General features: G+C 40.8%; 1 protein-coding gene across 1 annotated transcript in view; it reads left to right on the forward strand.

Moving 5' to 3' along the window:
• Positions 1-1,206: 1,206 nt before the first annotated feature.
• Positions 1,207-25,953, forward strand: part of LOC6525988 — a 38,757-nt gene continuing 14,010 nt past the window's right edge. Inside the window, exon 1 of the mRNA XM_002101770.3 lies at positions 1,207-1,821. Within this exon, the coding sequence (XP_002101806.2) occupies positions 1,593-1,821 (229 nt within the window). The 5' untranslated portion in view covers positions 1,207-1,592. The remainder of the gene's footprint in view (positions 1,822-25,953) is intronic.

Raw genomic sequence — 25,953 nt, forward strand, 5'->3', positions numbered from 1 at the left:
TTTATTCCAACTTTTCAATAGATATTTTATATAGATAGATATTTTTTAGATACTTAAATAAATGGTATATTTATTTTATTTCAACTTTTCAATTGATAGATAGATATTTTTTAGATACTTATATGGTATATTTCTTTTATTTCAACTTTTCAATTGATAGATAGATATTTTTTAGATACTTAAATAAATGGTATACTTCTTTTATTCCAACTTTTCAATAGATATTTTATATAGATAGATATTTTTTAGATACTTAAATAAATGATATATATCTTTTATTTCAACTTTTCAATAGATAGATAGATATTTTTTAGATACTTAAATAAATGATATATTTCTTTTATTTCAACTTTTCAATAGATATATAGATATTTTTTAGATACTTAAATAAATGGTATATTTATTTTATTTCAACTTTTTAATACATATTTTATATAGTTCGATATTTTTTAGATTCTTAAATAAATGATATATTTCTTTTATTTCAACTTTTCAATAGATATATAGATATTTTTTAGATACTTAAATAAATGGTATATTTCTTTTATTTCAACTTTTCAATAGATATATAGATATTTTTTAGATACTTAAATAAATGGTATATTTCTGTTATTCCAACTTTTCAATAATCTTATTTCAGTTATCAAATCAACCAGTTTTGTAACCCAACCTGCTGCTAATCGACTGCGATATCGAGCAGCAACAGTTTGCGGATTCTGGCCACTAAAAATGATTTTGGAAAACACCAGCGAAGTGCATGCAATTTCGATTTGCCAATGGCCATTAACCATTATCCATTATTCCTCTATTTTGGCGGGGAGCTCGTACCATTTCCCACTGCTTATTTTTGAGGGCAAACCCAACACCCTTTTGGAAAAGCAAACCCGCTTCGAAAAGCTGGCGTCACGTAGCCAAGCAAATGAACTGCAACTGACTTCTGGCAACTGCAACTGCAACGGCCGCGCACCTTTGTGCCCCTTATCGTCGTTGTGTCGTTTCGGATTTGGTGATTTCAGATTTGCGGAAAGGCGCAGGCGTCGGGCGACACACAGGACTCGAAGTCGAACTCGTAATAGTACTCGGATTTCGCCGATGGCGAGGCCCATTCACCAAAACAGAAGTTCGGCTCCTGACGGCATGTGCGGCATGTTGCAAGTTGGCAACTGTCGACTGACAAGGCTATATGAGTGTATGGCAGCGCATTTGGTGGCTCAATTGCGCCTCGCACGTTGGCCAGGCAGCAGGTCCTTGCGTCTACTACCGACATCGGCAGCTAGAATCGGCAACCGAAATATCCGAGAATATCCTTCGTCGCCGGCTTGCGAATTACGCGTAGTAAGCTGAGCAGCTGAATAGAACTGAACTCAACTGAAACACAACAGAACTCACAGAATAATACGTAGGCTTTGCCGGCTCAATTGTGTTTTGTGTGTTGTTTTTTTATTTTTTGACAGTGTGCAGTTGTTGTTGTTGTCGTTGGGCAAGGTGTATCCTGCATCCCTGTATCCAGCAGCGTGTTGTTCAAGTACAGTATTCCCCCCGGCGAACCGCGTGCTATTTCCGTTTCCGTGTGCGTGCAATTAGCAGGCGGCATGGCGGCGCAGTGCCGCCGCTACCGCAATCGAAGGCCCAAATGCTGCAAGACAATGTCATTGGCGGTTTTGATTTTGGGTCTGAGTCTGAGTCTAACGGTGGCGGCCGTGGCAGCCGGAAATGACGCCATTTCCGCGCCGAAAGCGGGCAAGGATCTGCAACAGCAGCGCCATCAGCAGCCATCGGAGATTGGAAACAAGGATTTTGACTTTGCCGCCTATGTGAATGGTGAGTGTTTGTGTGGATACATTCTCCTGGGGGTGATTCTTCTTCTTCTGCTGCTGCTTCTTCTTTATTTGGTGGCCACTGACCACTTGAAAATGCGACAATCGTCAGACGACTCAATCACTTTTGCTTCCGCTGTCGCTGTCGCAGTTGGAAAATGGAAATTAGCCTGCCAATTCTCCACAGAGCGATGCTGGCAGAAAAGCAATTTGAGTGCTCTAAGTAGTCGCAAAACAATTGAGTGTTTGGCCTAGTGTTTGTGCCAGTTTCAAGCTTTTAGCCGCAAGTATATTTAATTTGATTGGAAAACTTGGTCATAAGTGAAAGGGGAAATCGGCCATAATGGCAGCGGTGTGTGGATAATTGAATCAAGCTCTTTGTATGTCTAAGCAGCAAGGGAGCATTAACCAATTATTTTCAATTGGAAATTGTGGTATTGCACACTTAACTGGCAAAAGACAAAAGTAAGTAAATAAATTAAAAGTAAGTAAAATAAGTGTGTTTTGCGTTGATTTATTCTTTTAGATATAGTTATAGTTACTATAAAACTATTATAACCAATAATTAAATTTAAATCAAGAAAGTTCATTTAACTTATGTGTTTGAATTTTCTTTGATTTTCAATTAGCATTTATATATAAATATAAAATATTTTCAAATCAATAAGCTTAATGTCTCTGATAAATTTAATCAAATTAATACTTATTCGTAGGATACATTTTCAAGATTAAGAACATAAGGGAAACCAAAATACAAATACTGAAATATTTTCAAGTTTCCACTTTCTACGGCCTAAGCAATTATTTGGTCAACTGTTAAATATATAATTCCAGTCATGGAATAATCACATCAATATGGATCCTTTACCATATGCAAACAAAATAAAATCCCCTCGAGCTGCACACTTCAATATTAAATTGTTTTTGACCTGGCCAAATACCCAAACGGTTTCGTGTTCATGATAACTTAATGAACAATGAGCTTCACTTCAAGTTCTCCATTTCAATCAAAGATTTTCCAAACAATTTCCATGCTGAAAATTGGTAAGCGAACGAAATGTAAATCGCTTGTGAGACAATTTAGAGAATATCATGTTATATATAAGCCACTAGCCAGTTGTCAATTGCAAATGGAGGCATATATATTACAATTGGCACATATGTATAACTAAGATAAATTCAATGATATGTCGTCCAAAATTGTTTGGTTTGTTTTGCGAAAATTGCAATTTAAATGTAGTTAACTGTGTGTTCCCATGTGTGTGTGTGTGCTTTGCCACTTAACAGCTACACAAAAGTCACACAAACATTTCGAATGAGGGGGCGGATGCGGCGGGAAAATGGGAAAATGGGAAAAGGGAAAAAAGGCGGACTGACCGCACTGACAAACATTTCGAAACGTAAAATTTATTTATACCACTTGTAACTGCAAAATGTAATTTTGTGGAAATCACAAAACGAGTGTGTGTGTGTGAGAGCCACACGCAAACAAGCGGAGTACCCACACTGCGTATGAGTAATCCGACTGGCAAGCAATCGCGTTACTCATACGCAGTGTGGGTCGCCGACGGCCACCCCCCAAATGTATGCTATACATTTTTGCATGTCAATATGCTTAGCTATCCACCCAACTGCTGTGATTCCTCATCCATTGAAAACCAATTAAATTCGCACAAGCACATGATAGTAATACAATGATTGCAAGTGCCACACATTTGAATGTGTCTCTTTTCGGTTGGCAAGGTGGCATCCCATAACTTGTTGCACCGTCGATATTTAGCCACTTTATCATCCCGATGAGATGCGTTTACACTTTAAATAGCCGCCGGCCAAAGGTAACACTTTGCAACCTATTGCTTTTGCCATGCTTTTGATTTTGTTATTGCTTTTGCTACTCTGCCGCATCCGTTTAGACATAAATTATAGCCCCAATAGGTGTGTGTGTGCGCCACGTGGCTTATTGCGGCAGTTCGTGTGTGTGCCTTATGTATTAGTGTGTGTTTGTGTGCGGTGCAGGTGCCGCTTTGTTTGTAGTACCCCGCAAAGTCCAAACTCTGGGGTAGATTAACTGGTGTCAACATAAGCAAAGCGATATTTATATGAAAACATCCTAAGTTTCCCATTATTTATTACCATCATCGTTAGTAATATAAAACTTTGCAAATAAATTGATTTTACTTCCTTCTTAAAACTTATTGCAGATTTTTAGTAGAGCATCAATAGATTTTCTACAATACAATGCCACATTTTATTTTATAACTTGGCCGAATTGTTCAAGGCAGTGATTTGCCTTATGAAGTACTCAGTATCTTTACCCTCGACCCATGCGATTGCCATCTAAATATGCTTTTGTTTATTTTTGGCTGAGTGCTAACATTTCGCTGATTTTACAACCGCGACACAGGCAGCGTTGACAGCAAAAACAAAGAAAAAAACAAAAAGGGCAAAAACCCATAAAGTGGTTTGCTCGCAAAGTTCGAAGAGGTGAATTGTGGAAACCACCCTCGTTTGTTGGCCAGCGTCAACGTCCATATGGTCCATATTTAAGCCCGGCCATAAACCGTTTGTTTTCCGTTTGTTTGTCTATTTATTTGCTTCTGAACTTCTCCTTAAATTTGGTTTATTTTGATCTTTAAAAATCTATATTTTTTTCTATAATAGCATTAAATATTTTCACACTTGAGTAAAAGTTAGCAAAGAAAAAAATACAACTTCTTAAAATATTAAAGAAGACTTTACGTAAATTAACTATTAAGAAAGTAATCTTATCTAATATTTTCATTTATTAGCGTACAACAAATTCTACGTCTTGTGAAAGTTTTAGCTTCTGGTGCCTTTTATTTTTGGAATTTACAATAAAAATTTACTGCCACTAAATTCATAGCATTTTTTTAAGCGATAACCACTTTTTAGCAGCCAGCTTTTTTGTCGCATTTTTTTAACAAACGCTTTTGCTCTGCCTCTTTTGTTGTTGTTCTTTTTGGTGCTGTCCATAAGCAGAAAATCAAAAGTAAATATAAGCATTTTGCATTGTGTGATTCGCAGACGGAAAAAGGGAATCCCCGCAGGAGACAGATTAAGTAAATACTCGCGCATTCTCAGCGCACAGAAATATTTTCAAATGCCGCAGGCCAGACGAGAAATAAAAAGGAGCTGGTGCTCAGCCTTTTTGGCATTTTATGAATTATTTCGTAGCTCATTAACGAAAACACGTTTAAGTACTTAAATAATCAACGTTTTTTTTGTGCTACCTCTTGGTAACGTTTAGTCAGTCAGTCAATCCGGACGAGTCATGTGTATGTGTTTTTGCTGGCATGGATAGGTAATTATTCCGACGATTACTGGGATTTGTTTTGAATGCTTCCCGAAGAGGAGCATTTAATTAAGTCTGAAGACACTTTGATTGAACCAATTAGGAGCCTAATCACTTTAACAAGAGAACGCAATCGGCCTAAAACACCCGAGTTTCCTTGATTGGTGGAATTTCTGAGTGTTGGCTTGTTATTGTATTTGTTGGATAATAAGATGAGGATTAATTAAGTCTTAAATTAATAAGATATAATGGAAAAGCGGTTTCGTATTACTCAAGTTCTTCTTAAAAAGTTGGAAGTACATTTATTATTTTATACAATATGTTTCGTTTTAGCACATCTATCAAACTGTGAAGACAACTTAGATTACCTCCTAATAGTATGGCTTCTCCCTAATTATTTTAAAACTCTTTTTAGGACTTCTAAAACTTTAAGAGATTGTGTGGATTTAGGAAAGTTGTAGTGAAACTCTGCATTTTTACTACCCAGTCTAAAATGCTGTTCCCTTGAAACTATTAAATTTTACTGCACGATTTCTCCCCAGTGGTTAACGATGGTTTAGACTTAATAGCTCAACGCTTTTAGTTAGCTAAATAAAGCTATGATTTGTTTGCCTGGCCAACTAGTTTTCATTTTTAACATTTGGTTATTATTGGGTATGGATTCCCTCAGATATAAATTGTTGATTCACAATTTGTGTGCATTCGGCACGGTGAAAATATCAAATAAAATTAATTAGTTATTTCGTGCGTGCGTATTCCTGCGGACAACCAAATTTAAATAGGAACGGTCATTTATTCTAATCAAATTTTCGTAAATTAGCCATGAATCGAAAATGTGAATACGATCCTACGGCTTTTTGCGGCCTGTTTAATTGGGCATACGACGCAGGAAACCTGAAACTTTCTGCCACAATAGCCACACACGCACACAGAGAGCGCCTTGATTATGCAAAGGATCCTTTATGTCCTTGTTCCCTGGCTAAAGACGTACAGTCCTGAGTAGTCGACCCTTGTGGTACTCCACTCATGTGTAATCTGCTATACACTAATCGAGTGCAAAGTGCTCCCTTGTCTGGCCACCAATTAATAATCCTTCTAACCCAATGCACTTGTCATCCAAAATGGTCCTTACTCACTTGGCTTAATTAGCCGGCAGTGCATTTGAGGGCCATATGACAGCAATGCACTGTGAATAATACTTAATACTTGCTGTTAAAAACTACAAATAAAGCGCGGTACATTAAGGGCATTAAGGATGACAGGGACAGTCTAAGGAACATGTTTAAAACCTCTTAGAAAGGCTGAATCTTATGCATTATATAGCCCATTAGCCAAGCTATTTCGCTCAGTGCACTCATGCCTAACAAATTATAGGCCAATTGGGCACACCCACTGCGGGTCCGATTCCTCTATGCATTCGGCTGAGGATTTATTTTTATATGCTGGTCGTTAGGGATAATACACCATCCGTTTTAGCCGGCGCTTTTATCGCTCGCATCCTTTGCCACTCTCGCATCCTTCGTCCTGCGACTGCGTACGTTAAGAGCTTGACTTTGTCCGGGAATTGCTCCAAATGTCGTCGTCATCATCATCGTCGTCTTGCGTTCTTCTCCTTGCTGCTGCACTGCACCCACCAAGATAATGCCACTGAGCAGGAGATCAGGAGATGGGAAATGGGAGCTGAGGAGCTGAGGAGCTGAGGAGCTGTGTGGCTCTTGCACTGTGGAGCTGCGGCAATGGTGGGACCTCCTTAAGTGCTGGCTATGCCCGGAACAATTTGGCACCACATTGCGTATGATTAATATAAATTGTTTGGACTTCATTCTCGCTGGCTTCCAACCACGCCACCTCTCACTTCCATTCCCATTGACACTTCATGAAGGCAAAGAGCGAGCAGAAGAAGAAGTCTTGAATTTGCGAGCACTTAAAGGAATTGCTGCACGCTTTTGGTACAGTGAATCCTATCATCTATGGTTTTTATAAATCTGACTCTACAATGGTAAGATGATAACCGCTTGTGACAGAACATGTATACATATATATATATATATTATGGAAAATAATTATTTATAGATTATTAAAGAAGCAAGATATCAAATATGTGGCGTGGATGTAGCACCATATTTTACAGTGATTTAGTTTCTTTGCGATTTGATTTATCGATTGAACCGCCTGTTCAGACATGCATTTCCTCAGAAAACTCGCTGTCTATCCGTATGCTTAAAGCGTGTATTTAGCTTTTCGGCTAAAGAGCTGGCACTGTTGTTGTTCCGGTTCCGGTTGTTGTTGCTGCTGCTGCAGCTCCGTTGCCGCCGTTGTTGCAGCTGCCACATGCCATGGCCCAAAGTGTCACATTACTGAAAGTGCGACAGCTACGGCGAATGCCAGAGCACTCTTCTCCTGGTCCTGGTCCTGGTCCTGGTCTTGGTGTGGGTCTGGGTCCTCATCCTGGTTCTGGTTTCGCCCGCTGCCTCCGAGTCGCCGAATCTGCAGTCGTGATTGGGGTGCTGCTGATGCCGCCGCAGGGACAGCCACACGCACCCTGCTCAACTTTGCTATCATTTGTGGTTTTGCATGTGCCGCATGCAGCACAACGCCAAGTGCTGGCAATATGGCCACGCCACCCTCTTTTCCGCTGCGAAAAAAAAATGAAAGACTGAGAAAAGATGGGTACTATGCAGGGCAACAAAAAAGAAATTGCATAAAAATCGCGTACACGCTTCAAAAATTCAACGGTCCGCCTATGAAAACGAACCTACAAGAGGAAAAGCCACAGGCCACGACGAAAGTAATGCTGGCAAAAAGTACGCAAAAGTGCAGAGATGGGCCAGTGGTCTGGACGCAGACGATTGTTGCAGCAGCTTGTTTAAATTTTTGTGCCCTGGCTTTTCATACTTGTTAAGCCGCCCTCTCACCCAACATCACTCAGCGAGGGGGCGGAACCAGGTGCTCTTACCAACTCTTTTTCCTTCTGATGCACGGCGACAGGCGAGAGATGTTGCCGCTGGCACAAACACACACATGCAGTTGGGGCACAGGTGGCATCATCACGGTGGGCCATCAAAGAAACAGCAAAAAAAAAAAAAAACCGAAGAAGCATTCGAAAATTGTTCGCTTCGGAACACAGATCCAAGTGTAATTTTTATCACGTCGCGTAGGAAATTTGGGGGGAAAACGCACTTCCGAAACTGAAAAATACCTGAAAATACTGTAGCTTAAGTCACACTTTTGAGAAGCGCAGAGAAGGGCTCAAAACGTAGAGGGAATTATTGAGAAGAGCAGGGAAGAGCTTAAAACGTGAGAGTGTGAATTAATGAGAATCGCAGAGAAGATCTCTAAACGTGAGAGTGTGAATTAATGAGAATCGCAGAGAAGAGCTTAAAACGTGAGAGTGTGAATTAATGAGAATCGCAGAGAGAAGCTCAAAACGTACACGTGTTATTTAATGAGAATCACAGAGAAGAGCACAAAACATATTAAAAAACTGAAAAGTAGCTGAAAATAACGTAGCTTAAGTCACACTATTGAGAAGCGCAGAGGAGGGCTCAAAACGTGAGAGTGTGAATTCATGAGAATCGCAGAGAAGAGCTTAAAACGTGAGAGTGTGACTTAATGAGAATCGCAGAGAAGATCTCAAAACGTGAGAGTGTGAATTAATGAGAATCGCAGAGAAGAGCTTTAAACATGAGAGTGTGAATTAATGAGAATCGCAGAGAGAATCGCTCAAAAAGTATACGTGTTATTTAATGAAAATCGCAGAGAAGAGCTCAAAACATATTAATATTTATTAATTCAAAGCGCAGAAGGAGATGCAAGTAATTTAATTGTACGAGTATAAAGCCACAATACATTTCCCAATCGATGATTGATGAAAAATGACGTAAAGTTGCCCAAGTAAACTTAAAGCCAATGCCAATGGTACGGAGCAAACTCAAACTCACTTGACTCATAAACTTATCTGCCCAACCGTTTCGCTTCCCACAAGGCGCTCAATGAAGTGATAAACTGGCAACATTTAGTCCTTTTGTCTTATCTCCACTTTTCTACTTTCTGCTGCTCTCTTCTGTGTGTTGTTGTGTTTTATGGCTGAGGCAGAAAAAGCAAAACAAACAGAATGGAGTAAGAAGGGGGCGCAAAAAAAACTTTCGAGCGCAACGAAGGGCAAAATTCCGGCTCAAAAATCAAATGACAATAAACAAAAAAGTGGGAAGAGCGAGGAAAACGCGGGGAGCAGCCATAAAATAAATTAACCTTGAAGTTCAATGCGCAACTCAATTTGCTGGCTTCGGGGCCAAGGAGTCGCCCTGGAAAATTGTTGCTTATTGCTGGCCAAAAGGGGAATGCAAAGTGTTCAAAAAATACCAGTCAACCCTTTAATCCTCGACCACAATTCTTGTTTTGCATGATCTTTTGGAAAATAAATCCACTTCTTAAAGATCTAAATGTAGTTTTGTGGAATTTATTTGAAAGTTATGGTTTAAAAACGAATTAATTGACAGCTTTAGACTGAGTAATATTTAAGAGTGATAATCGATCCTAGATAATACGTTTCATTTAATTTCAATAAAGTCACGCTACTTCAACCCTTTAAGGCAGTCGGCTAAGTGTTGTTGCGCTAAAAGCTTCATTTTCCGGCTGCATGAAAATAATATAAATAGACTGCCGGGGAAAAGGTCAAAGTCTCAGTTCGATAATTGCCCATCATAATGGAGTCGACGAATGAATCGCCTCGACCGCATGCATTATTGAAAGGCTTTCCCATCGGACGGCGAAGACAAAGCCCGACCGCAAAGGAAATTTAAACAAATGCCACCCCATGACCCCTGCCATTGCATCGTTTTTGTGGTCGGGCCGATGGGTTCAAGGGTTCAGGGGTTACGGCACTTACCGCGGCACCGATGCCGAAACGCACAAAGTCCATTTACATAAATGCTTATCCTCGATTGCTACCGACTTGCTATCAAACACACACACACACGCACACACTGAGGGCTCACCTTTGAACTTTGGCCACAGCAAATTAAATAAAAGGTTAGCTCTTGTGCGATGATGAGGTAGGGCAAAGTTTTTCACACAGTGTGATGATAATAACAATGATGTCATTGAGAACCTTGAGTGCGCAGAGTTTACCCAGCAAAAAGCATAATGTAATTGAAATAAGTTGGGCAAAAGCTTCATCAACCTTGCAAACATACATTTACAAATTTTACAATTAAGTAGTTTTTTTTCAATCGTTATAAAATCGATTTCTTTTTTAAATTTCCTTTTAATACACCTTATAAGCACTGTGTCAATGAAAAGGGCTAAGCTCGTTTCGCTCACTGTTTGCTGTCCTTTGAAATATGGTAATGACCAAAAGCAAGGACATCAATCGATGTTGGCGCATTTATTTTGCTTCACTCCCTACCACCACAGCCCCATTAATATTTCACAATTCATATTCGCAATCGTCCTTCGTTCCCGCCCCGCATTTGCATACTACCCTTGCCCCTCGAGGGGCTCATTTACCTGGCCGGCTACTGGTTACAACGACCTACTACTGGTTCCGGATGTCTGCCCGTGTCAGCGGAGTTGAAAAGGGTTTTTATTTTTTTTTTAATTCTGTATGCTCGCATTTCCCATTGGCATCTTCCGCCGATTTCCTGTTTTTCCGTTTGCCGCTTTTCCCGCCAACAGTTTCAGTTGCGGTCGCTGGTTGGGCGTGTATTTTAATTGTGTTGACTTTGTAAATGATCCATTCATAATGCTACTCGAAGGCATGCCCATCGACATTGTCGTCATCATTCCAATCGGGCTGCTCAGCCTGTTTTTAATGGCCAACATTTAAGCCGGCTTCGAGCAGCAACCAGGCTTGTACCAAAAATAAAGGAGTAATCGACAGATTTACAACCATGTAGTACCCTATGTTCCACAGACTGATAACTGGTGATTTAACTTTGCAGGGGATTCGTTATCAAAAAAAAACGTAAGGAGCTCAAAGGATCAAGCTTAATATGCAAAATGTAAAGAAAACTATTGACTACTATTTGACTACTATACTCGTTATCGTTTCTGTTCAATACACCCCTTTCATCCCAATTACAGGGAATCCAAGAGAATCCAAAATAAAAAACGAATCCAGAGCAAATGAAACGAAACGAAAATCGATAATGAATTAATTTTCAGGCACCGTAGGCAAATGGCGCCGACAAATTTATGACTGTGGACTGGGACAGGCATTGCAAGGATGTTGTAGTGGTCATCGTCCCCCTGCCAATTCGATTCCCAACGCCCCTGTGCAGCAGCATTTACCCTTTGCCCCATGCTCGGTCCGTATTTCCCAGACCCTCAAGTGCCATAAGCCTCTTAAAGCCTTTAAAGTGACGCATTTTACTCAATATCAGCACGCAGCAAAAATTACATAAAATACTGCAATACATTTAATAGATAGTATAGTACTTACTATATTACATAAATTTAAATTAAGTGCGCAATAAATATTAATTGGCTTCTTTGTGCCAAAAGACTTGCACGTTGAAATAAGAAAATTCTAGCCAAAGGACAGACGATATAACTTTTGCCTGTTAACAATTGTTAACAAATTACTTTGTTCCAGTTTTCCATGTAGACAAAAGCCTTGACAAAATTAAATATAAATACCTCTTCCAAATTGTAATCACTTTGCCTGTGATTTTTGTCATAATTGCAGTCAAATCTCAAAAACTCAATCTTTAGCAAAGTTTTTTGGCTCAACTTTTGTCCGTGGCTTAACAAGCGCTTGAATGTGTGTCAACGTTTGCCTCAATTTCTGCATATCCTTCCCGTTTCATTTTATTCCCTCTATTTGTTTAGGCTCCAAGGGAAAAAGGTGGGCGAGGCACTGGATTCTATTTGGTTTTAAGTGGGCAAATTGCTTATGTAGGGCATCTACACCTGGGCCATCGCAACGGTGGCAAGCAACCAATTAGTGTCAGTCAAAAGTTTTTAATACCCTGCTTAAGGCCTGGATATTGTTATGACGACTTTAAACACTTAATGCTACACCTTAATACTCTGTAATTATTTAAGAACTTAAGAACTTAGTTCCAGGAATTTAAATTATATATATTTCTTGAGTGCCTATAATTATTGGCCGTGTGTAGGGTTCATTTTTGATGTAGGCCATTCGGAAATGCAAACATGACGAGTATCTAATTGAAATGCAAGCGAACGAGTGGCTATCAATTATGCCCTAGTGGCTCCAAAAAGGAGGAGGTCCTTTTCGAGGACCAGCAAAAATGTCGAGTTAGTTAGTCGACGAGATGGCAATCGAGTCGCATTAAAAACTAATCGCAGTCCATGCATGCGGCTCAAATGATTAAGCGTTCAATTTGCCAGCACTCGACATGCAATTAAAGTTACTTCTGTATGTGTGTGTGTGCATTTCTTTGCATGTCTGTGCTTTCTCTTTGCTTTCTTTTTGGCGCCTAGTTATTAGTGTGTGTGTGTGTGTGCACGTGTTTGCACATGGAATGCAACCGTAATTATGCGCACGACTGACACACATTAGCAGAGCGACGAAGCCCCAGAAAACGGGTTGTATTTATAGCCTACTTAAAGGTAACTAAGACACGGCACGAGCACAAGTCAAGTGACTATCTTTCAAAGCACCGCCAAATGGGATCACCATATGCATCACTGCTGTTTCCACACAGTCACGAGGTGAGAACATAAATCCTTGCAATAAGTTGGCCCAGAAGAAAGGCTGCTTGTCTGTCATAAATCTTGCGGGTCTAACAAAAGCCAAAGGCGCACAAAAGGAAGTGTGTTGATCTTGGCAACACATTTACTCAGGTCTCACCGTGTTTCTCAGTAGGTAGCTTACTATTTATGAGTTTTTGTTGGAAAAGAACTCCCCTTTTCTATTCTATTCTATTATGCCAAAAGTAGTTTTTTATGTGGTGTTTACTTTATAGTACATAAAGCTATTCTACTTTCAAACTGTTTTCTAATGATTTGAAAAAACCTCACATTTCCTGCATTTGCATTTGAAAACTTTCGAATTTCTCAAGCGACTGGCATTTCTGAGCCATTTTCCCATTACCAAAAAAAATCTCGAGGGTATTAAGACCACCCACTCCTTTGTGCCCGCCCACGATCCTCATTCTTGGGACTAAAAACTTTGCTAGTGCCTCATTGTGCAATTTACTGTTCGGATTTTGTTTGACATGCAAATGCTGCAGTTTAGTACATAAAGTTTTAGCGAAACATATAGGGTACATAGTCGGCAGTATATCCTCTGATGGATGGTTGCTTGTGTTTGTATGAGAAATGAGAGCATCGCTCGGCACGCGAATTGTGTGGCAACATTTTGTTGTTTAATTTTTGTGTACCGCCTGCAAATTGAAGGCCCAGTTCCTCCGAAAAACCCCTTTACACCCTGCCGACCCCCCTGAACCCCCCTTGGTAACCCTACTCAAACTCAACGCTTGGACGTTGGCAATTTGCTGCATACAAATCGCGACTGGCAACGCCGTTGCCTGTGATTATTGCTGTTGTTGTTGCTGCTGCTGCTGCTGCTGCTGATGGTGGCAGCCAAAAGAACTTAAAGTAGGTTACTTACAACCACGCACACACGTAGGCATCTTAAAGTGCACTGCGAGAAGAATTGCAGCATAATTAAATAAGACTAAATGGGGCAACAAAGTCACTGAAATGGATTTAAAAAGTAAGCACAACATAAAGTTCATATAAAGTAAAGGCAAAATTTTAAGCTTCAAATGTATATATGTATATAGAGTGTTTTTTTTTTTGGGTGCCCTGGTGCGAGTAGTTTTTGCGCATACTTAAGGCAGCGGACCAGTCGAGCGTCGCAGACACGCCCCCTTTGGCTGCCCCCAGCGCCCCACTGGCATCTACACTCGCCTGCATCCCCCTGCCAGCACTTTTGGGTGCTGTAATTGAGGCAAGTTTGCAGAAAGGCAAAAGTTGCCGCATGTACGAATAGTTTGCTGCATAATGACAGGCGCGCCGGCATGCATATTTATGCCTCAAAAACTCAACTTTCCTTTCCTCCCGCGACACCATCTTGCGTCGAACCCTTTTCTCCTCTAGGCGCGGAAAGTCACGCTCTATTGGCCCGACCAATGTGGCTGAAATAAACGAGTTTATTTGCCCACAAACAGCAAAAAACGCATAGAACAAAAAAAAACGGAAAGCGGAAAAATGCCCTAGTGTAAAGAACTCCCGCTGCGCCGAAAGTGATTAATTATTTAGAAAACATTTCAATAGAGTTTGTTTGATTTCAAATGAAACCACAATGAGCGCAGCAGCTGCCAAAGTTACTTCCGGTTCTGGCCTCTCTTTCTCGCCATATTCCTAGCGCTCTCACTCGCACTTCCACAAAGTCAACCGCCAACTGTGGCCAGCAATAAAAATTTTACAGACAATTCGCTTTTATTGCATTTAACACGGCCCAGGAGCAAGCGAGATGGGGCGACAGTCAGATAAGAGAGAGAGAGAGAGATGGAAAGAGAGATAGAGAGAGAGAAAGAGAGGCAGACAGACAGTTGAGTGCAGCCACAAAAAAGTTAACGTTTGTAGTTTAGCTGGCCTTAAGTTGGGAAAACTAATTTGTTATAGTAGTTTTCAGGTTTTCCTACTACATTTATTCCTAAGAAACAGTTGCAAAATCATCCATAGATCAAGTAAAATATAATACTACATGTACATACATTTTCTCACTGCACGTGAGTAACGAAAACACATTTGAAGCCCATTGTGGGCGACATGATCAGTGGACATAGGCAACCCAGAACCGCAATCAATAATGTTGCACACACAAAATGAAAACAGTAAAAAAAAGGGACTTCCGCTCACAGCAGACCATAAAAATGTGCTGCATACTTTTAGGCAGGCAGAAGCCATAAAGTCAAGAGCTGCTGTGTGTGTGTGTGTTTTTATAGTTTCTTTTTTTTTGGGGGGGTGGGAGGCATTTGTGGGTGGTTGGGCGGCAAAAGGCGCCAACTTGAGGTGTTTGCCAATGCATTTGTGGAGGCTAAATGAATTAAAAAATCAAATGGAACGAGTTGCAAGCGCCAGTGGCAAGGAAGCAATGAAAATTATCCAAGGGAGAGGCGCCTGCGAAAGGAAACTTTAACAGTCACTGACTGGGGAGTGGCGACAGGGGGGCGGCGGGGGTACTACAACAGCTGCATACAAATGCCTCATGTGTGTGCGTGTGTGTGTGTGTGTTGAGTGGTAGTAGCAAAGAAAAAAATTAATTTAAATTTTTATGATGCCATAAAAATAATGCATGGCATGTCTGGGCCCCCGGCTAAAAGGAGAGACACCCACCACTGCCATAAGCGGCAGGGGGGCTGGTCGAGGATTGCAGGGACATGTGGGGCGTGGCATGGCTGAGGCGAAGTGAAGTGGAAGCTGGCACACCGTCCATGGGCAAAAAGAAAAGGCAATGGCGCCACGTTGCCCCAATTAGCTGCACACTGTGCCCCAGCATGTGGCCATGCCAGCGGTGTGAGTGCACCACCCACATCCACAATAGCCACCCAGACCCAGAATCAGAACCGAGAACCACCCACCCACACACACACACACACACTCTCAGTCGACTGGCGGCAACCTAAGCAGCATGTCATTAGTGCCGCCTTCAAAACAAAGCAACGAACACGCGGAAATGCGATGAAACAAAATAAAGCGTCGGTGCACAGCGAGAGCATTAAGTATTCCGCCAACTTGGTCATGTCCTGGCAATATACATATAAGAGCAATATAATATATATACCCACTCGAGTCGCAGCACATCTCCGCTAGTCTGTTCAACGATATTTCAAGCAGTGCCTGCCAAGACTCACGGCGGAAAACAGGTGGTCTACATGAAATAGCAGCAAAAAAAAGAGGAAAGTAAAATAAACAAAAGGTAGAAAGTCATCTAAAGGCAAAGAAATATACATATTAGTTCATGTTCAAAAAGAATTATACAAATTGGTATTAGTTCTTGTTCAAAATGAAATATAAAAATTGTTACTAGTTCGTTTTCAAAATGAAATATACAAATTGTTACTAGTTCCTTTTCAAAATGAAATATACAAATTGGTACTTGAGCTAAATAAGTTAAGCAAGTATTTAAGTCAATTATATTATCCCCAGCCAAGCAAATAGTTATACTTGTTACAAGCGCTTAGTCGCCGAGCAACAGTGCGTATACGCAATAATCCCTGCTCAGCTGCTAAAGCGGGCCACTAACTGAGCAAACTGAACTGAGCGAAACACAAAAACTTAGCTCCTCATTTGCACTACATACCGCAACAGGACAGATTGCCACGCCCCCACCCCTCAGCCGCCCATGAAAGCGTCGGGGCGTAACAATGAATACAAATGAGTCATTTATGACCGAGAAAAGGACCACAAAAACATACGTATCTCTGTGGCCACCAAAAGAAATGCCGCAAAAAATGTCAAGGCAAGGACGCATCAAGCTGAATATTTTTGCCACGGGGCGAACAATGCTGCTTAAGTATTAAATTCATGAGTCCGTAATGCAATTAAAGTTCGCAGGAGTATGCGACTTTTATTACACTTTATAAATTGCAATTATACGAGTGTTTTTTTAATGATTATCCATACATGTTTATATTTAATGTTATAACAGAATGCAGTAACTGTCTAAGCGAAGATTTTCTATAATTTGTATATTTACTTTCAATCTGTTCACAATTTTTAATTGCTTTCTAAAACTGTTAAAAAACTGGGTTTTCTTGGATTTTCCCAAGCTGTGATTTATTTGGCATACTGCACATGGCACACGGAAATGTTCTTTGATCGTTTCCGGTCATTTCTCATGCTCGAAATTTGGGGTCAATTTGTAATCCCTTCCCAATGCCCACTGCCCCCTTTCCCTGCGCCTGTCATCTGTTCTCCGGTTCTCTGCGTCTGCCGGAGACATTAAGTTAAAAGTCCGGAATAGTGCGAAAGGACTAGCGCACTAGCACTTGGCTGGTCGTCGCCCAGTTCTTTGGCATTGTTTATGCTTCGTTTGAAATTTATTGTTATGAGCACAGCGGACAAACGACAAACAGGTCAGCAATCAGCGAGGTCCTTCGACTTGAAGACTAAGGTCCCGCCATAATTGGTTGGGCGTGAACTTCGACTGAAACTTCGATGACAATTAAAATCGCAATTTTCAGCACGCAATGCAGTGGCAATTAAGGACCCCCCAATGATTTACTTATCGATTGCCCCACAAGTCCTTCGTTCGCCTACTCCTTGCCCACCTTCAATATGATTTACTGCCACATCTCGACTATAATGCTGACTTTAATTGACCCTCAAGTCGCTGGGTGGTTCGGTTCATAATTTAAAGTCATTTTATGCAATGTATGAACTCGATTCATACAATGATTTTGACCTTCAGCCCATACTTTATGACTTAGAAAAACAAAGGAAATTATTTACATAATGTGCTGAAAAGAGAATGTATTTAAGAAATGCAATTTTTGAGCATCTTAAATTGTTAACATGGAAAGTTTGTTACATAATTCTTGTGGTAGGGCATTTTGGCGCCACTGTTTTTGAGTCACTTCCGTTCGGCTTTTCTTGCCGCTTTTCATTTTCATGTTCCGCTTCCTGTTCGCTGGCAACAATTTAATATTTGAAAAAGCGCACGACGAAGCCAACAGAAGAAATGGCCAAAAGAGAAGCTTCAGTTTTAGCTGCAGGGAAAGAAGCAGCAAAGGCTGCAAAGGCAGCCCAATGCAATTAATCAAAACGCTGGCCGCGAGTCGTATACCAGCCACGCCCCCATTTCTACGCCCCCCCTTTTTCGCTCGCTGAATAAACCCGATTTCGATGTCCTTTGCCTGCCGTTCGCGAAAGATTCGAAATTTGATTATGAATACTTAATGGAACTTAAAACACACAAAATATGGTCAAAAATTATCTATGATTAATGGAATACTATAATAAATGAAAATAATTTAACATCTTAACTCTCTTAACAGCTGTTTAAATATGTATTCAATGAAAAATGAATGTTTTTGGTATATTGTATACTGGAATACTGCAATTTAAGCGAGCGCTCAAGGCACCTAGCTTTTTCTCAGTGTGGGCAAGTGTAAGTGCGAGTCATAAATGTATGTGCATGTAGAAAGTAGAGAGCATAGAACTATGTAGTACCAAGATGTGCAATGCAAAAACGCAATTCGTAGGAACTTTCGCTCAGAGAGGAAACAAAACTAATTATCGTTAGAGCAAAATTTTTGTTTTACTACTGCTGTTAACCCTCCAATACCATTCTCTTTTCCCCTCCCTTACCATTTTACATGTATAAGTGGGAGGGGGGGCGAGGGGGAAGGAGACCGGAATTGGGGGCGGGGTCGAGGCAGCAACGATGTGAAGCCGCCCATATTTATAATTACTGTTTGCACACTTAACGAAGACACCAAGACTACGAAGAAGTGGTTGAAAGGGGGGGCACCAAGTACAAGAGGAAGAACATGCTCAACAAGAAGAAGTAGAAGAGCAGGGAGAAGAAGAGGGGCAAGAGGATAAAGAAGAAGAGGGAGTAAAAGAGGCAGAAGAGGGGTAGAACAGAAAGAAGCAACTCTACAACATGACGAACGAGGAAAAGAAGAAGCAGCAGCAACAGTAGCTCAGAGAGAAGAAGAGGGGCAAGAGGATAGAAAAGAAGGGGGAGTTAAAGAGGAAGAGGAGGGGTAGAACAGAAAGAAGCAACTCTACAACATGACGGAAAAGAGAAAGAAGAGGGGGAGAGAAAAGAAAGAAGCAACTCTACAACATGACGAACGAGGAAAAGAAGAAGCAGCAGCAACAGTAGCTCAGAGAGAAGAAGAGGGGCAAGAGGATAGAGAAAAAGGGGGAGTAAAAGAGGAAGAAGAGGGGTAGAACAGAAAGAAGCAACTCTACAACATGACGTAAAAGAGGAAGAAGAGGGGGAGAGAAAAGAAAGAAGCAACTCTACAACATGACGAACGAGGAAAAGAAGAAGCAGCAGCAACAGTAGCTCAGATGGAAGACAACATTTTTGAAACTTCATTTTCAAAATTATGCTCATTAATCACGAAAAACAACCGAAAATGATGACAAGCTCAAGCAGGGGGGTGGGGGGTGGTGTGGGCACATTTTGAGATTGTAGGTGTGTGCGTGTTGAAATGTGTGTATACATATGTGTGTATTGGCTGTTGGCGTGTCGCATAATACTTTGTTAGGTCTTAGCACGCAAATCAGCCAGAGAAATTGTCATACAAGGAGCAAAAGAAAGGGGAAAGGTGGAAGAATGAGCGGATGGAGGCGGAAAAACGATGAGGAAAACGGAACAGTCAGTGGAGGGGGGGCGGAGGGTAATGGTGGAGTCAATGGGCAAAGGTGGACTTCGATATGGCGACAGGTTACTGCCTCTCCAGTACAGTGCGTTTCACCATGGTAAGTAAGCACGCTTTTGAAATCTTTAAAAACGCGCCTGAAAATATGAACATCGACTTTAATAAATACTTTCGAGAAACCGCAATGCAAATCAATAAATTGCGCAGGAAAAGTGACTGCCCGTAGATAATAGACGACAATTACGCGTATGTAATTACACTAGTTAAACGCACTTCTTTGGTATATATGTACATAGCTAGCCAGCTCAATTAAGCCCACGACCATCCCACGTTGACCTTGCACGCACATCCAAAGAATTCGTGACATTGAGTAAGGAAAAAACAAAAACAAAATATTAGCTAAAGTGAAAGCAGCAAGAAAGTAAGTTGGACTTGATTTACGAGCAAGGGATTATCAGCCAGCTAATAGTGGAGCCCACTTAAATTTTCATATTCGCTTGCCGTGATCCCTGGCTCGTGCCATTAGCTGGTTTAGACCAACTAAACCGAAGGGGGGGGGGGGGGGGGGGCATTATCTGACCCTTGAACCACTGAACATTATCTCCGTATCTTCAAGTTCGACCTTGTGTCTGCAGCTGTTGCCCCACACGCACGCACAACAAATAAAACGCAAATTGTATAGCCGAAGCCTGGAAAAAATAAAGAAATCGATGTTCCACATACCCTATGTTCTAGGGCAATTGACCAAGTTTAATAATATATGTGTCTACTATTGAAGTTTTAGCTCCAACCTATTTAGTGCTAAAATCACTAAATATTTCATTTAGTTTCGTAATACTTTTATGTTTTACCAACTTCTTGAAATGCTGTCCGCCGCAATGGATGCCAAAAGCGAACGTACTCTTTCAAGGACCTGGCATTGACATTGTCTGTCCCTGGCCTTGTTTGGTCCTTTTTCCCCCTGCTCCCCCTGTTTCCCCCCCCCCCCCCCTATTATCCTGCTCCATTTCTGTTATTTCCCATTTTCTATGCGCTTTGCTGTTTGCTTGGCTCCATTTTGGGGGCTTTCAGCGGTCGCACGTAGCAAATTCCATTTACGTGTCCTTGAATTTTGCTTAATATTATTGGGTTCTGCTTTATCCCAAGCAGTGGAATCAAGGCAAATTGTAATAGAAATGAAAGTCCAAGTCCAAGTCAAAGAAATTAATAATCAATATGGCAGACACGAGAAATGATTCAATGGCTGGCTGAAAGAGAAGCAATTTATGGGCCATTTTCTTGACGACAGGTCGCGTCTGTCTAACCCAGAATATTTCCCATAAATTGATGGCGGCTTAGGGACTTATTTTCCGTGGGCCACCGTACGAGATTAATATTTAATTAAATCGATTTAATGCTGCCTGTGGATCTGTTGACAACGGCTTGTAAAATACCAAAACCGCTGACAGCCGAGTGATTTATTTATGTTTTGCGCTCCACATTTGTTGGATCTTTTGCTGTCTGTCTGCAAATATTAATTATATATCCACGGCACAAGAAAAAAGTTGTTGAAAAAGTGCTTAACCCAAGAATATTGTGCTTTTCAAGCAGCTGCAAGGTGTTTTCGAACTGTCAGAAAACTTGAGCCAATGAAGAAAGGGATTTAACAGGCGTAAAAACCAGTCAAAAACTTTCTAAGTGAAAAAGTAACAATTTCACAACTTGACAAAGCTGCCAGGATATTAGGCTTAGAATTAAGCAAGTTTGCTTTTATGGGTTAAATGAATTTAAATTTGCCTAGCATAAAAGTATTCTTCAAGTTAATATGTATCTTTAATATTTTTACTTCAAGCTTTTGGTAAATACTCTAAAATCGTTGACTAAACGTATGAATTTCGCAACTTTCACTTTTTTTGCGCAACAGTAACGATAGTGTGTGCGCCCTAATTGCGCCACAAATATGTACGTGGCATACCTCAGTCAAGGATTGCCGAAAAATCTCTTTTACTCCTGCGGTTTAGTCATGCTCTTCCTTATGAGGACACCCAGCTACCCACACTCCAGTTTTTCATTTTGGCAGGCCTGCTTTGGCTATAACTTTCCCACACAGACGAGGCCAGAACCGTAACTGAAACTGAGAAATGAAAAACCAAACTGCGTTTGAAAGTGTTGCCATTAGGGTGCATCGGTGTAAGTGCTAGCCAAATAATAACAAGGCATCATAGCCATGATTGGCTCCGTAACTGAAGTTGGATTATAGATCAATTAAGGCCTTAAATCATTTCAACAGGCATCCTAATGCTATAACATGGCCCACTTGAGGTACCCTGCTTTGTGGGTGATGTTCTATTACTGGTAAGTTAGGATCTGCGTCGAAACTTGATAACGTTTTGTAAGCGTTCACGTTGCCACGTTTCCGGATATCTCCGCCCAGTTTGCCGGATTCCCCCCTACCACATTTGGTCCGTATGACCGTGTGTCCGTATGTCCGTGTGTCCGTATGACCGTGTCTCCGTATGTCCGTATGTCCGTATGTTGTGTGTTTCTGGCAGAGTTCTGCGGAGTTTGTCACTCGCATGGCGACGGAACTCGCCGAACAAATGGACCCACAGTCCGTGTATCTGTGTCTCGTTTATGATTGCATTATGGCGAAAAACAGCTTACACAGCCCACATGTACTGGAGTCCAACTAGCCCACCCTGCCATCGGCAGAGGAACAAAACAGGAACATCAACAGCTACAGCTGCGTAAATTTGCATAATTCCACAATAAGCTGGCAAGCCGGCAAGGGATAGCATTTTAGGGGGGCGGAGCGGGTGGTTGCTTTGTCTGAGTGAAAAGTTTAGAGACCAAACTGTTTCGCCAGACTAGAAAGTTTCATCGGCTTGTAAATGATGTTTTCCTGCAGCAACGACGAGGTGGCGAGGTAAGGGAATCTCGTTGTGTGGGCTTTATCAGTTCGTATCACTCTCATCAACCACCCACGACCAACCACCCAACTACCCATCCAGCTATCCAGTAAGCATTCTCAGATTTTGATAGCTGGAGCGCAATCCATCAACAGTTTGGACAGTTTGTGGCCAGAGTTGGTCACAACGAGTGACGCTTAAGAGTGATAAGTGCGGATTTTGGCCAGGCCACAGCAACTATGCTAATTAATTACATTAGTTGCACGAAACTATTTTGAGCCTTCAACTCCCTTTAAACGAAACTAAAAATGTCCTGTAAAGTGTGTAGAATATTTTCTATTTTGTATGGGTCTGTTTTTTTGACTGTGAAAATGAAAATGTTAAATGGCAATTTGCTGTAGCAACAGCAGTGTTTGGATATTCGAGGTGGATAACAAAAATCTTCGTGGCTTTTGCAAAAACATGTCGATTACGCCGCCTTTGGCAAAAACTAATAGAAAAACACTTGTCGCAGGACATGTGTTTCAAGTTGTTCGCAATGGTTGGTCAAAGTGTTTCTGCCCAGAAAGTCACTTGGCCAAGACAGCAAAAAAAAAACGTGGTAATCTTGGTATTAAAGTTGCAAGCCGGATGAACGTGAACTGAAACACATTTACTGCGCAGATATACAAGTGTCAAATACTGTGAGAAAAATGGTAAAATATTAGAAAATTACCGAATCACCAACCCTCCACTGCTATAAGTGGTAATTGAAAATCACGACAATATCGTTCACAAACATGACTTTTGGTCTTTTAATTGGCTTGATATTGTCAGAGACTCTCAACTTTTTCAATAGAATGTTGGCTTTGCAAAAATTGGGTAGCATTTATTTCTGTATGACGTCAGTTAACTACCAAAACCAAAGCATTCTTGAGTCAATGCCAATTAAATCGATGACAGCATTACAATGGAATTGTGTGTGTTAGCCATGGCCAACGTTTTTGCTTAACCAAATTCATTGGTTTTGTGCCCTCAGAGTCGAAAGTTCTTGCAGGCAAAGAAAATACATTTGGCCGAAGAAATTATTCCCTACATTTAAGTTACTTAACGAAGCGCAAAAGTTAAATAAATTTTCCAGATAAATATTTTTATATACTTTTTGTATACTTTTAAGCAAAGGAAGGTAATAAAGTTTAATGGTCAGAAGTAGATTTCAAATTCATATTGAAAAAGGTGCTAAATTAAATGCAACCATTTCTGTATTAAAACCATGACTATACTATGATCTTCGCTAGTACAATAACAGTATTTTAGAATACTGTTGATATTTTGCTCAGTGCATTTGTCTCTTAACCCAGCGCCAATGCTCCTCGGTCGTTGTTTGCATTTGTTCCCTGGGCGCCGGTGTGTTGGATTTTATGAGCTGCAGAGTCCAGGAGTTCAGCATGCGAGGCGAGGAGCAGTGTGTTGGCCAGGAGGAGTGTGTTGGCCAGGAGGAGGGCCAGGAGCACGAGCCTCGACCGGAGTTCAATTAATTGCTCGTCTCGGCCACGCAGCTGCCATGTAAAGGCCTTGTAAACAGGCCGCTTGGCCCGTTGTGTGTGTGTGAGTGTGTCTATGTGTGTGTGTGTGTGTGTGTGTGTGTGTGAGTGTGTCTGTGTGTGTGTGTCTGTGTGTTTGTGTCTGTGAGTGTGTCTATGTGTGTGTGTCTGTGTGTTTGTGTCTGTGTGTTTGTGTTTGTGTTTGTCCATGTCTGCGTTTGTTTCCGTGTCTGTGTTGCTCTGCGGCGCAGTGGCCATGTTGTTTGCTCCGCGTCTTGGTCAAAGGACCACCCGCCGCCAATCCCTCCTCCAAACGCTATACTTCCCCGGATTTTCTTGCAGCTGTGGAAGGTGCGTGGTTTTGTGTGCCAAAACGCTTAACACTCCGCTGAGCACGGGACTCCAAAAAGTTGACGAGCAGTCAGGAGAATAGCTGGGCGGACAGGTGGGCGGACAAGGGGGCGGACAAGTGGGCGGAAAAGGGGGCGGAACCAGGTGGGCGGAACCAGGTGGGCGGAACCAGGTGGGCGGCGCCAACTTGAATTGCTCAGTGAAGCGGCGTAAAACCGTAATCGGCTTAATGGACATATCACATGGCCACTTGCCATGCAACTGCAGCCATGAGCTCATGAACTAGCCGCAACTATGGCAAATATGGTTTCTTGTATAAGAAGGATTCTATAAATAGGTTCAATGCTTTTAAAATATTTATACAAAGTTTTTTTAAAGTTTAAATAATTTGAATTTGAAAATCCAAATGTTTAAACCCCTGATCTGTAACTAAACTAAATTAATCAACTGCATAGTTACTATTTCTACTAAGCACTAAAATCTCTAATTTGTACGTATCACACATGCGTTTCAACATGCCTTTTGCTGTACAGAGTATCTCTAATACACTTTAGTTGACATCGCCCAATTGAGCATGTGGCTTTCTGATTAACTTAGGCTTTAATTTATTTAATTATAAGCCCAAGGCATAGGGAATTTTATCACCTGTTGGCAGCCAAAAATTCGTGTGTGTGTGTGTGTGTGGGCGAAAGGTTTTTCCAAATTTGCTTATTGGCCGTAAGGAAAATGGGAGGAAGTAAGGCCGGGAAAATTTGTTGTTGAGCTCAAATGAAGTGAAATGAGAGAAATCGGCTTAGGCTAAGTCACCACACATTGCTCTTCCACCATTTTCCCACACCAATTTCCTTCTGTCCATCAGTGCGACAAATTACTTTCAATGGCATTAGCCGCCTTCACAGCCCCTTGGAAAAGCGTCTCCTGTTTTCCGTACTTTGGCATAAAAGCAAATCGAAGGCATAAAAAACACCATGAAACAACAGGTTGATTTGCATACACAAACAATATATACGAGTACTTTCTTGTTGGCAAACGAAGACGGTTTAATAGATTTCTGGCAAAAGGACATAAAACATACATTTTGGCGCCCACTTTTTATTTTTATACTCGTTACTCGCGGGGTAAAAAGGTATACTGCATTCGTTGAAAAGTAGTAAAGTATATACAAAGTAAATACAAACTAGTTTCAAACTAAAATATATATCAGCATTCTTTTAAATGGAATTTTTTAATAAAAGCTAGAAAATAAATTCACAGAAAATAATTAACTTTCTCCCAGAATAGATCACAAAATACGAAGTTTAAGCAAACTAGGCATTCCTTTCACATTAAAACAAAACTATATATCTGCATTCTTTTAGATAGATTTTTTTAATTTAATGTAAAAGGTATGCGTAGTTGACTGGAACTTTGTATTTTGGCTTAGTTTGTTTGTTTTGTTTGTTTTTTACAAATTTTTGTTGACTCTCATTGTGGTTGCGCATTCCAAAAAGTGTAAGTTCTTTGCCCTTAAAAAGTTTTTTATTTAAAATAAATAAAATAAATTAAATTTGTATTATTAAGTACAAAAATTTCCAAATTTCTGGAAGGAAGTGCCAAAATATATAAAAAGCCACGGAGAGAGACAATAAGTGGACTGAAAATGGCTTTGTCGGTTTATTAAGCATATTTCGTAGGAATTTTTAATGCGAAAATGCGACTTTTCTATTTTGCTTTCCCCCCTTACCCATCATTTAGCCTCAAGCT

The sequence above is a fragment of the Drosophila yakuba genome, chromosome X, assembly GCF_016746365.2.
Source record: "Drosophila yakuba strain Tai18E2 chromosome X, Prin_Dyak_Tai18E2_2.1, whole genome shotgun sequence".
NCBI lineage: Eukaryota > Metazoa > Arthropoda > Insecta > Diptera > Drosophilidae > Drosophila > Drosophila yakuba.